The sequence below is a fragment of the Microcebus murinus genome, chromosome 3 (genome assembly GCF_040939455.1).
Source record: "Microcebus murinus isolate Inina chromosome 3, M.murinus_Inina_mat1.0, whole genome shotgun sequence".
Lineage (NCBI taxonomy): Eukaryota > Metazoa > Chordata > Mammalia > Primates > Cheirogaleidae > Microcebus > Microcebus murinus.
This window is the reverse complement of record NC_134106.1, coordinates 19790315-19802911: the sequence shown is the minus strand read 5'-3', so window position 1 is coordinate 19802911 and position 12597 is coordinate 19790315. Positions and strand designations below refer to the sequence as shown.

Sequence of the window (12597 nt, the reverse complement as noted above, 5' to 3'; positions counted from 1 at the left end):
CTTGAGTGAAGCCTCCTGACTGAATCCAAATTTTATAGAGCAAGTCCTTTTAATAGACGATGTGTTCTGTGAAGTTTGGACTCAGTTGAGGGGCCGCACTTGGGGATCCGGAGGGGCACGTGTGGCCTTGAGGCTGCAGGTTCCCCACCCCGCTGGCCTGGTGCCTGTTCTCACGCTGGAGGGTCTTGTTTCCAAGATATGCTAATTTTTTGGTTATACTGGTCCTCCCTCCTCTGAATTCCCACGGTCTTTGGCTGGAGACAGTGAAGCACTCCTGCCCTGGGAGACCAGTCACTCGGCTGACTGCCCTGCCCATCCCAGCTCTTCGCAGTGCTGTTTGCCTTTGCCTTTCCCAGCGTTTAGCTCAGGCACTTGCATAGATGCCCAGTGACTGTTCTTTGAGAGAGGCTGTGACCACGTTGTTTGAATAGAGGCAGTACGTGTAGGCCCTCGTCTCAATGGTGGCACCAGTGGAGTTCCTGCATTTTATACATTGTGGTCCTTTGTCCTCTCATCAGGGAGCGGTGAGCTAGCTGTTCAGGCTCTCACCTCCCGGTGCTAGTGGGCATGGTCCTCCTATCCTTCACTTCCGGCCTCTGCCACCTCCTCTGCTCAGGTGGTCAGGTCAGCATGGACAACCTGGTGAGGTCCAGTGACCTTTTGGCTTCCAAATGGCCTGGAAGCTCGAAGAATTTGGATAAATCAGGACCAGGACAGACAGGTTTGTGGAACACTGGGTCTGCTCACACCCTGTGATAGGTTGCAGCGACATGCGTGTGTGTGTGTGTGTGTGTGTGTGTGTGCATGAGCACACAGCACATATGTAGGACACACATGGACATGCCCATCCTACAGACGAGCAGACTTCACACACTCCCATGCAGACACTGTTTAGATGTTTGTGTGTGCACACACACGGCCACCTGGACACTGTTGGTCTCTGTCCACTTAGGTCTTTCTCCCTCCCATTTACAAGGATGCTGTAGAAACTTAGCTTCTCACCAGCTAAGCTCACTCATCCAGATCCCTCCTGGCCACCTTGCTGTGATTAACTTCTGAATGCCTCATCAGAGTTGAGCTGTGACAACTTGGGAGGGCCCCCGGGAGCAGTGCTGGCCTCCTTCCTTTGTCTCAGTCCCCAGCCAGCGCGAGACAAGGCCTGGCATGAGTCACTGCTGAGGGGAAGGGGCCTTGACTGGCTCCTTCTCAGACCTGGTGGAGGCCACGCTGACAGACTGCCCTGGTCTGGCGCTCACAGCCCCTCTGAGCAGCTCAGTGAATCTGTTTACAGATGAGGCGATCCTGGCGCAGGAGGTTGTGAGGCCAAGGATCCTGCCCCGGGGCGCTGTGGCCTCTTCTCCTAGGGACCAGACCACCCCGGCCTCCACCCCACTCCAAGGCTGTAGCCTGCCCACTGCAGGCCTGGGGTGCTTCTCCCCTGGAGCTGGCTGGGGTTTTGCTCTACCTAGAAAGTCTGCTAGAGGCTTTCAGGGCCTGTTCTGCTTTTTCTTTCTGGACTTTGGTTCTTTTCCCAGGGAGTGTCAGGCCTTGGCTTCTGTTACCATGCTGTGTGTTTATAACCGTCGAGTAATTGTGGGCTGGGAGACTGCAGCAGCTTACTGCCTACTCTCTCTCTGTGCAGAGCTACGTCTCAGCGCCAGGCCTCGGCTCCCCGAGTTCGGCCAGATCCCCCCTCAGGGCCAGCCCTCCGTCCCACGCCTCCCTCCCTCCTGTAGCCGCCTCACCTGGCATCACCACCTCTCAGGGCAGCACGTTCCTTGAACTGTTTGACTCTTAACAAATTCTTCTCCCCTGAAAGCAACAGTCTGTGCCCCAGCAGCCTTTTCTTGTTACCGTCTTCTCTTGGGGCCTCCAAATCGAGTTCCCTCCCTTTTCCACACAGCTTTCCTCAGACCTGAACACAGCTCCGTGACCGCAGGGTCCTCCCTTCCCCGGCCGATCCCAGATTCTCGGCATCAGCCCGCCCTCACTCGGGCGCTGGGACCCAGGCGCCCTCACCTCACGGTCGCTCCCTGACAGAGGCCTAGGTGACCTGAGGACCTGAGGCTGTGGACCCAGCCTCGTGAAGCAGGTCTAAGGCCCCTATTTTCTGTCATACAGCCCAGGGCCAAGGGACTTGTTTAGGCAACCACTTCGTGCCAGGAATTCATTTAAAATCTAGTAGCATCTCACACGGCAGACTCCCCCCAGCCCGATACTGATACACAGTGCCTTCCACATTCTGTTCTCCTGCAGTTGGTTTGGGGACTCAAGTAGAGGTTATTCCATTTCTTCCTTTTGAATTTCATCCTGTACATTTCCCCAGCTCACTCTGGGCCCAAATCCATATTAACCAGTTGTCCTAGTGACAGGCTGTCCACACGCTCTACAAATACATCCTCTCTACTGAAAAGTTTCCCTTCTGGAAGGGTTTACACTTTGAACAAAGAGGGCTCAGGGATCACCCGTTTTACAGATGAGGAACCAAACCTACAGGGGCAGAATGCTTGTTTTCGGGTCACAGGGGCAACCAGAGGGTCGGTGGTGCCACCGGCCACCCTGCCAAGGCCCACAGAGGTGCCAGCCGGGCCCCTTCTGCAAGGAGGACCTACCTCAGGAGTGGCTGGCCAGATCTGACAAGGGCTGGGGCCCACAGAATGTTCCAGTGGACTGGTGAGAGCCCCAATAAGGGTTTCTAGAGCATTGGCCGGTCCTTACTAGGTAGGTGAGGTCCAGGCACTTCTTGGATATGCCGGTTCATGGCAGAACAGCGCATCCGGGGCAGATGAGGGAATCAGGTGTGGATAAACCACAAAAACTCACTGATTCCAGGGGACAAAGAGCTCTGGATTCTAGTTCTGAATCTGCCACTAATTCACTCTTTGGAAACTGTAACAAACTTCACCCATCTATGCCTTGGTTTTGTCACCACAAACTGGAGGCAGTATTGAACCTATATGAAAATACACGGTCGATGTAAAAGTTTTATCCAAGAGGAGGGACAACTTTGACTATTGGTCAGTAGTGTCAGGTGAGGTGCTGTGTTCATGAGAACTACGGAAAGAAGCCAGGCCTGTGCGGTTATTCTGCCCCTTGGTTCCCTCAGAGGGCACTCCCGTCCTGTGGGGCCGTGAGTCTCCTTGCTTCATACCTGGCCGTAGGTCTGCCTTCTCAGGTCACGTCCAAGCAGACTTGGAAGTCTGGGGCCAGCCCAGGCGCCTTGAGGGATGTTCCCTTTCTACGAAAATTGTGGTAGTCATAGAGTTAGCTGGGGTCAGGGTTAAGATCACAGCTAGAGGCAACAAGAAGGTTTGTGTTTATTTCCAGTTTTAAAATTACTTCTAAAAGAACAACAACTACCACTGCCACATGGCAACTTTGAAAAATATTTAAAGTCTTCTCTTAATTCCATCTCCCAAGTTAAATTATCCTTTTCTCTTTTGCATATGTCTTTCTGCCTTTGTATGTATGCACACATATATCCCAGCATCACCTGCACAGAATGCAATTGTTTTTAAAGACAGTCTCCCTCTGTCACCCAGGCTAGAGTACAGTGGCGTCGTCATAGTTCACAGCCACCTTAAACTCCTGGGCTCAAGCGATCCTCCTGCCTCAGCCTCCAGAGTAGTTAGGACTACAGGCATGCGCCACCACGCTTGGCTTATTTTTTCTATTTTTAGTAGAGATGAGGTCTCGATGTTGCTCAGGCTGGTCTGGAATTCCTAAGCTCAAGATCCTCCCACCTTGGCCTCCCAGAGTGCTAGCATTGTGGGCGCGAGCCACTGCACCCGGCCAGAACACAGTTTTGTGTCTTGCTCTTCTCTCTTACGGTTTTCTTGATGCAATAGTTTTCACCATGATCATTTTTAAGGTTGCATAATCTTTCATCCAGAGGATGTGTCACAATTTAATTAGCCATGTGCTGAGCATTTAGGCTACTTACAGTTTTTTCCCCAAGTGTTAAATCATGCTGCGATGCAAGCCTTCTTACACATACGGCTTTCTACTTCTCCTGGATCATTTCCTTTGGCTAAATTCCCAGAAGAGCCATTAATGGGTCAAAGGCTTGATACATTCTTATGACTCCTGAAATGTACAGCAGTTGCTATTTATGGAAGAGCAGGTTCTGCCTCCATGCTGGGGACACCAAGCCACATATATCAGCTTGGGTCTCTGAGCAACCCTAGGCTGCCTGGGTGGTCCCTCTTCCTCCCACCCTTCTTCCCCTCCGTGGGACCCACCACACAAGTGCACCTGGATCCCAGCCTTCTTCCTTCCCCAGGGACATAAGTGATGGGTGCTGGGGTCTTTAACCTGGGCCCCGAGAATGAACATCAGGGTGCTCTATGTGTGTATGAGAATTTTTCTAGAAGATTCAGAGCTAACATCACACATTTATGCAAGCGGCCAGGATGCAGGAATGGGTTTAGAGTCTCTGAGATCTAAGAGCAAACAAGGTCAGCACCAGTAGGAAGACACCAACAAAGTGGGTGTCAGAAGGAGGGAGGAACAGGCACACCTGGGCAGGGTCCAGGGACTTTCTGGGGAGGTGACATGTGGGGTGGGTGTCGAAAGTGGGTAGGGAGGGGTGTTCCGCAGAGTGACTCCATAAGCAGAGGAGGATAGTGAGGGGTGCAGAGAAAAGCAGATAGTACAACTTGTTTATCCTGAGGGGCACAGGGGAGACCAGTGGAAGATGGGACCAGAAAACAGACAGGTGCCACAGTCAGGGGGCCAAGGGTGCTGGGTATAGGAATTGCACGGCTTAGTCCAGATGCCATGTGGAAGGTGGATTGGAGAGGGGGAGCAGGCCTGGCACCTGCTGTGAGGGTCCCCAGGCTTGGGAGGGGCCACTTCCCTCCCCTTGACCTCCACCTCCGAGACAGCCCTTTCCCGGAGCCCTGCACTCACTGCTGCCTGCTGCGCCCTTTCTCCTCTGTCACCCTTCCTTCTGTGTGTGCCTGCTTCTTTTTTTAAAACTTGTGATTAGGTGTGGGGGCTAATACCTGAATTCCAGCACTCTGGGAGACGGAGGCAGGAAGATTGCTTGAGGCCAAGAGTTCGAGACCAGCCTGGGCAACATAGCAAGACCTAGCTATATAAAAAGTTTAAAAATTAGCTGGGCAGCGAGGTGTCACACACCTATAGTCCTAGCTACTTGGGAAGCTGAGGCAGGCAGATCACGTGAGCCTAGGGATCGAGGCTATAGTGAGCTATGATCACGCCATTGCACTCCAGGCTGGGCAGCATGGCAAGACCCCATCTCTAAAAAAAAAAAAAAAAAAATAAAGCAAGAAAAATTTTAAATTAAAATAAAAAAAAAAGAAAGAAAACAGCTGTCTTATTGCCAGAATGACTTAAGGTGGACTACTTGCCCACTTAAGCTTTTGAGGTTGACTGTAAGGTTTCCATAAACCACACGAGTAAATTGGTAGCCTTAATTTACAGCCACAGCTCCTTTCTTGCTATTTTCAGATTTGTATTTATTGATTTTCTGTCTTCAGAACTCATACATGCTATTGGCAAAGGTTATACATAAAGGAAAAAGTGAGAATTCCCCACCATCCCACCCCCAGAGAGAAGCCAGCGGCCCCTTCCATGGTGTGGCCCTTCCGAGGCTGCTGTGTTTTGGGCTCTGGGCTGTACTGGCTTTGTGCCAGTGCCACCACCTGTGTTCCGTGTCAGTCGACAGGGACAGTGTTTAGAGGGAAACTGGGCCTGAGGCCGGAGCAGGGGGCCTCTCACAGGACTGGATTGGACTGTGGTGCCTCCGAGGTTCCAAGGGAGCCCAGAGAGGCTTTTCTGGAGGGACAGGGCCCTGAGGCCGAGTCTAGGGGGCAGGAGGGGCCTGAGCACGTGGGCCTGGCTGCTGGGGTGGCCGCACAGCGAGGTGACTTTCCAAATCTCGCGCTCCACGTCCACCCCCTGCTCACACCCCTACGCCCTCCTCCCGTGGCAGTGCCCTGGGTGCCCACGTTGGCGGGTGGGGCGCTGAGACCGGAATGGCAGCAGGATCCTTCTCTGTCCCCCTCCGCCGTCCTGCCTGCACTGAACAGAGCTGCGAGGCCTGGCTGACCCTGGATGTCCCACTGAACTCTTCATAATATAAACCTGTGGCCAGCTTTGGAGCCCAGAGGACGCTCAGGCCTTGTCTTTCTGAGCCACCTGCTGTCTCGACCCCCTTCGCCACACTTTACGTCAGGGGTCCTCAAACTACGGTCCGAGGGCCAATGGGGCCCACTGAGGACATTTATCCAGCCCGCTGGGTGTTTTTGCCCCCACTGCCTGTCCTGCTTGGCAGCCGACTCGTCCCGGGCTCACCGTGCGCGTGTGTGGAATGTGCGCCGCTCTCTCCAACAGTCTGAGGGACGGTGAACTGGCCCCCTGTTTAAAAAGTTTGAGGACCCCTGCTTTAACGTCAGGTGTTGTAGGAACAGCTGAAGTGCCTCGGGCGAGTGCTGTGTGCCAGGCAGTGTTCCGAGTGCTTTAGGGCAATGAATCACCTGGTCCTCCGCGTTACTGCCTGGGAGCAGGCACCGGGAGGTTAGTGAGCGCCTGGCAGCTCGTGGGCACCTCCTGTGCACTGGGGCCTCGCACTCCCGTGTGGCCGGGGCCCCGTCACTGAGCACAGCAGCCCAGCCCCATCCCGGAGCTCACTGCTGCCCCCCCACCTGCCGCCTCGACACCCCTCAGCTCCACGTGCCCCTCAGGACCGCGGCAGCTGGCCTCTGGTACCCGCGGGAGCTGGCAGGGCTCGTCTCCAGCTTTTCTTGAAGACCCTCCTGAAGCCTCATCTTTTCCCTGGAGGAAACGCTCTCCTCACGGTGCCCGGTTGGATTCCGGGAGGTGTCCCTGGTCCCACCAGAGACGCCCCCCCACCCCGAATCCCTTTGCATCAGGCGTCTTCTTGCCATGCTCGACGCGCAGAGGGAGGGCAGGTGCCAAGAACCGTGGTGGCCCGAGTGTCAGGCACTTGCTCCGTCTGGGCTGCGGGCCTGGGGGAACCTGCTTCCCGAGCGTGGGTAGAGTCAGGGCAGGGCGCACTTTGGGTTCTCGTTCCTGAGCTGTAATGATGCCATTACGAAGTCTCTAACAGTGAAGAGCTGTCACTGTGGAAATGGAAGAATAGCAGTAAAACCACTGTAAGTGCTTCAGGCTGGAGCCAGCGCCAGGCACAGTCGTTGTCCTAATGGTGTGATCCACTGCAAGAAAGATGATTAATTCTCAGCATAAAGCCACAGAGCACGGCGGAGAGGAAGCCCTATGTGCCAGGAGGGGGATCCTGGTGTGGGGACCGTGCCAGGAGAGGCGAGGGGCTGCCCCTACGGCAGAGCTGGTTCCCCCAGGGGAGGCCAGCAGGCGCCAGCCCTCTGGTTTTTGGGGTGCGCGTACACCAGTCTCTGGAGACCTCTTGACAGCTCCACCCAGAAGAGAGGAGTTGATGCTTCGCCTTAGCTCTGTCCCACTCCTGCCCCAGAGCAGGTGCGTCTGACGTGCGGGTGAGCTGCGTTCTCCCGGGCCTCGGGGTGCACTGAACGCAGCAGAGCTGGCCTCAGCGGGAGGTGAGGTCCCTGCTCCTGCCCCAGTGGCCTGGGACCCGCAGCCTCAGTGCCACTGTGGTCCAGTGAGCCCTGATCAGGCCTCAGGTGCTGAGGACCGAGCCATTAGCTCCTGGTTTTCTGGCCACCCCAGACCCAGGTAACTCCTGGGACCTGCACGCAGGGCACAGCTCCTGGACGTCCTGAGTCCCACCCACCTCGCTCGGACTTCCCGCACCTGAGCCCTGGCGACACTCTGGCTGGTTACCTGCTCCACCTTGGGAGTCAGTGGCTGCTGCTGTCCAGCCTCATGTCTGCCCTCAGCCATCCCGCCCTCCCCACCGTGCCCTTCTGTGGCTTCTTCTGCACCTCAGCCCTTGGCCGCAGCCTCTGCCTCCCCGAGGTGGCCTCACTTTCTTTGCTGCCTGGCCCACTGGCCCCAGCGTACTCAGTTCCTTGCCATTAGCCACAGTTTTTGTGCCCTTGACCTTTTACAGTTTCCATCCTGCAAAACCTCAACTTGAGGTTGTCCCTCAAGTTACTCCCATCATCCTTCCCCAGCCACCATCATCACCTTCCTCCCTGCAGGGGCAGGAGTAGCCCTCCCCTCTTGGCAGGGCTCTCTGCGGGCCTCGGTCCTCAACTTCCTGCGCTCCAGCGCGTTGTCCTGTCAGTCGTCCCCTCTCTCCTCTCTCCCTTCTGCTCCGTCTGTCCCGTGGCTTCCAGGGCTCAGCCCACTGGTGTCTCCTGCCCCCCGCACGGCAGCCCACAGCCCTCAGAGCCAGACTCCTGCCTTCCCTCCTGCTGCCTGCCGCTCCTTTGTTCCCAGTTTCGGGACCGGCACCATCCTCCCAGATGCCCGAGCCACAGACAACTTCTGAAAAGAGCCACATAGTAAATATTTTCGGCTTTGCGGGCCATATGGTCTCTGTCACAACCACTCAGCTCTGCCGTTGGAGCAAAAACAGCCAGAGACAATAGGTAAACAAAGGGGCTTGGCCGGGTGCCAGTGACATTTTATTAATGAGAGCAGGCAGCAGCCAGAGTGCGCCCACAGGCCACAGTTTGCTGGCCCCGATCTAAACGTGCCTGGCTCTCAAGTCGCATTCCTGTTTCTGAATCATGTGCAGGTCCCTGACCCCGGTGTGGTTCTTGTGCTCACGCCTTGTGGACATGGCCCCTCTGGCAGGAGCTCTAGCATCTCACCTTCAAGGCCCGGCCGGGCTCTCTCCCATCAGGACAGTCCCTGATGCCTCGTGCCCCGTCACTTGCGTGGTCCGCTGCTCCTCCCCTCTCTGGTCACGGGAGCTGCCGCGCTGCGCGGGCGTGCCTGCCCCTGTCCGCCACAGCACCCTCAGCTCTCTGAGGCGCAGACTTGTGCTGGTTTTGCCTCACGGGCACCTTGCGAGGCACCAGGTACGCAGGTCTCCAGTCAGGCCCAATCTGAATTTCAGGCACGGTGGGTGACTCTGCAGAGATCTTGCCCCAGAGCTCACAGTGCAGCAGCTGACACGGGGACTGTCACGCTTCCTGTGGTGCGAGGAGGAGGCTGAGCACAGAGCCACACTCAGGTTTCCCTGAGGCACTGCTGACTGCCCTGAAGGGGCCGTCCCGGCTCCGAGCCTTCCCAGGGCCGGGCGCCGCCTGTCCTGGGCCCGGTGCTTCCCGGGTCTGCAAGGGCTGGGTGGGGGGTCGGCGTGGCTCCTGGCTGACATCTCTTGCCAGGACCAGGGGGTTTCTCCCCCCAGTACGTGAACCTGCCCCTGGAAAGGCCAGGCCGGGCCCTGCCCTCCCTCTAACCCTGTCCTGCTCTTGCAGGAGAACCTCATGCTTTCCATCCTGCCCAAGCATGTGGCCGACGAGATGTTGAAGGACATGAAGAAAGACGAGAGCCAGAAGGACCAGCAGCAGTTCAACACCATGTACATGTACCGCCACGAGAACGTCAGGTGCGCGGCCTGGGCCCCGGCACAGAACAGGCCGCGGAGGGACTCGACTTTTGTGGGCCCTGCCGAGCGCCAAGGGCCTTGAGAGTCTCCCGGCGACCTCCTATGGGCCCCGCGGGAGAAGCTGGCAGACGGCAGCTGCACTGTGCTCGGAGCTGCCTGGTCTGCCCCGTCCTTGGACAGACATCACCTAGGGCGGGGAGGGGACTCCTGTGAGGTCACCCAGCCGTTCAGCGCCAGCACCGGGGCTAGACCCGTGAGTCCAGGCAGAAGGATGCGTCTAGCCCAGGCAGGAGTGGGGCAGTGTGGGTGGTCCCCAGGCACCACGGGGCAGGGAGGCCTGCGGAGGTGTCAGAGCCCTGACTTTGCCTGGGGCTGCCAGGGTCTCACTGCTCTGGGGAGAGCAAAGCTGCTCCCCTGCCATCCTGGCTGCCCCGTGGGGTGGAGCAGGGGCGGGCGGTGGAGCAGGCATGCCTCACCGCCTGCGTTCCCTCCTCGCAGCATCCTCTTCGCAGACATCGTGGGCTTCACCCAGCTGTCTTCTGCCTGCAGTGCCCAGGAGCTCGTGAAGCTGCTCAACGAGCTCTTTGCCCGCTTCGATAAGTTGGCAGCCGTAAGTACCCGCCCCCACCCTGGGTCAAGCCGTGCCCGGTCCTCCCCGGCCCCCTCACTTTCTCCACTTGTCCCCCTCCGCTCTCCTCGCCACTTCCCCGTGGCCGAGGGACTCGGGAGCACAGCCTGCCCTGCCCTTTCAGAAATACCACCAGCTGCGGATCAAGATCCTGGGCGACTGCTACTACTGCATCTGCGGCCTGCCCGACTACCGCGAGGACCACGCCGTCTGCTCCATCCTCATGGGGCTCGCCATGGTGGAGGCCATCTCGTGAGTGCCTCCGCGTGCCTCGGGACGGGGGATCCAGTGCACGCGCAGGGTCAGGACCCTGCACCGGGGGAAGCAGGCCTCCCGCCCCAGTCCCGCAGGTGCCAGCCAGGGCCCCGTGGAGGGGCCTGCTGATGGCACGGGACGTGGCTCGCTGGGATACAGCACTGGTTGACAGTGGCTCAGTCCCCCGCTCCAGGAAGTCGGGGCGTGGGTTACCGTGCTCACAGCCTAGGGACGTTGCAGGGCTTCCACAGCCCTGGGGTGTGCTTTCCAACCTTAGTCCACGTTATATTTTTGCTGGAAGTAGCTGTTGTGAGCCATCGCGCCATGGGTGCTGGGATGCCCCTTCACGTCCCCGTCTCTTCCCCCGAGTGTTTTCTCACCATGCGCCCCCCAGGCAGGTGGGTTCAGGGACTGCCCTCCCCACCTCACCCGGAGGTGACTGCTGAGGCCACGTGACCTGGCAGAGGCTGTGAGGGAGGTGAACTGTCTTCCCCTCACTCTCCCTGCTTGTCACTGCTCCAAGTGGCCTTGGCGATCTCAGGAAGGACAGTTCCCCTGGTGTCGAGCTGTCTGGTGGGCCGGGGTGACAGCAGCACCCCAGTGGGAAGGGAAGCGCCTGTCGAGGCTCCTTCCCCACGGGGTGGAATCCAGGAGCGGGCTCGCTCTTCACCGCTGTCCCTGAGCAGGTGGCTTTGCATTTTTACAATCTTCTAGGTTAACCCCATCTCCTGCCGGCCTGGCAAGACACAAATGCTGCCTTTAGCCCAGGCGCGGGGGGCAGTAGTTCAGGATTAGAAACCTCGACCTCCCCTCCCGTCCCCGTCAGGCAAATTTCTGAATTTTGTATTTGCCTGTCCTGGAGCTCACAAGCGGGGGCTGCTCAGGGCTGTTTTGTTTACCTCTGAGTCTGCAGCACTAGAACGTGCCTGGAGCTCACAGACGCTCAGTGAAGCCCTAACCGCAGAGTGAATACAGGAGTGGGAGACAGAAGCTGGAGGGCCTTCAGGGGACGGAGGGAGGGGAGGACAGCCACTCTGCCCCGTCCCACTGGCCTGTGACTGCCGACTGGGCTCCAGCCTCGGCCTGCGTCAGCCCCACGGCAGGTCTCACTGCTCAGATGCAGGCAGCAGGCTGTGGGCCCCCGCAAGGCCCCCTCGGCCTCAGGGGAAGGAGCCCGTGCAGGGAAGGGATCTCCCCTCAGGGGTCGGGCTGGCCACCTTGTGAGGGCCACACCCAGACCCCCTCTTTCTCTGCGACCTGGCAGGTATGTGCGGGAGAAGACCAAGACCGGGGTGGACATGCGTGTAGGGGTGCACACGGGCACCGTGCTGGGGGGCGTCCTGGGCCAGAAGCGCTGGCAGTACGACGTGTGGTCTACCGATGTCACTGTGGCCAACAAGATGGAGGCTGGTGGCATCCCTGGGTGAGCGCCCCTTCCAAGCGGGAAGGAGTAAGGACCAGGAAGGGGACCATCCTGTCCATCCCTCAGGGCTGTGGTCCAGATGAGGGACGAGGGGCCTTACCTGGGGGCAGTGCTCCATCCTGCCCCTGCGACTACTCAGAAATGGGTTTCACTACCCCTTGGGAGCAGGCAAGGGGAAATCAGACCTCACCCGTGTAGAATTCAGAGCAGGCAGTTAAATTCCTCGTCACATTTGGTACTCAACAAACAGCCCATGCGGAAAAACGATTCCTGTTTAGGGATCAGCACTGAGGCTCAGAGGGGAGCAGGCGCCCGCCGCCCCCACAACCAGTTAGTGGTCGGACTGCCTCTGTTTTACCTCTGCCCCACATGCCTGGGACACGGCCCGAGCAGCAGCCGGTGCCGCCGTGGCCGTGCGGTGGGCGAGGGCCGCCTTGGCCGGTGCTCAGGGACTCTCTGGCTGTGGTCCAGGCGCGTGCACATCTCCCAGAGCACCTTGGACTGCCTGAAAGGAGAGTTCGACGTGGAGCCCGGCCACGGGGGCAGCCGCTGCGATTACCTGGAGGAGAAGGGCATCGAAACCTACCTCATCATCGCGTCCAGGCCGGAGGTGAAGAAAACGGCCACCCAGAATGGCCTCAACGGCTCGGTGAGTCCCCACCACACCCGCTGGATGGGGGTTGGGAAGGGAGGGCTCATGAAAGGTTGTAGAGTGGGAGCTGGCAGGACTTGAAGCTGGCTGGCCGTGGGGGGAGGGGGCGAGTCCCACTGAGCACGAGAGCAGTGGCAGCGCCTTTCAGAGGG

The 12597-nt window shown here is 58.2% G+C and overlaps 1 protein-coding gene across 1 annotated transcript in view; it reads left to right on the top strand.

Annotated features, from left to right (window-relative positions):
- The window catches only part of ADCY3 (adenylate cyclase 3), an 82790-nt gene that overhangs the window by 50817 nt on the left and 19376 nt on the right, over positions 1 to 12597 (top strand). The window contains exons 4-8 of the mRNA XM_012788115.3: positions 9357 to 9487; positions 9986 to 10097; positions 10240 to 10367; positions 11635 to 11793; positions 12265 to 12442. Of these exons, the coding sequence (XP_012643569.1) occupies positions 9357 to 9487; positions 9986 to 10097; positions 10240 to 10367; positions 11635 to 11793; positions 12265 to 12442 (708 nt within the window). The remainder of the gene's footprint in view (positions 1 to 9356; positions 9488 to 9985; positions 10098 to 10239; positions 10368 to 11634; positions 11794 to 12264; positions 12443 to 12597) is intronic.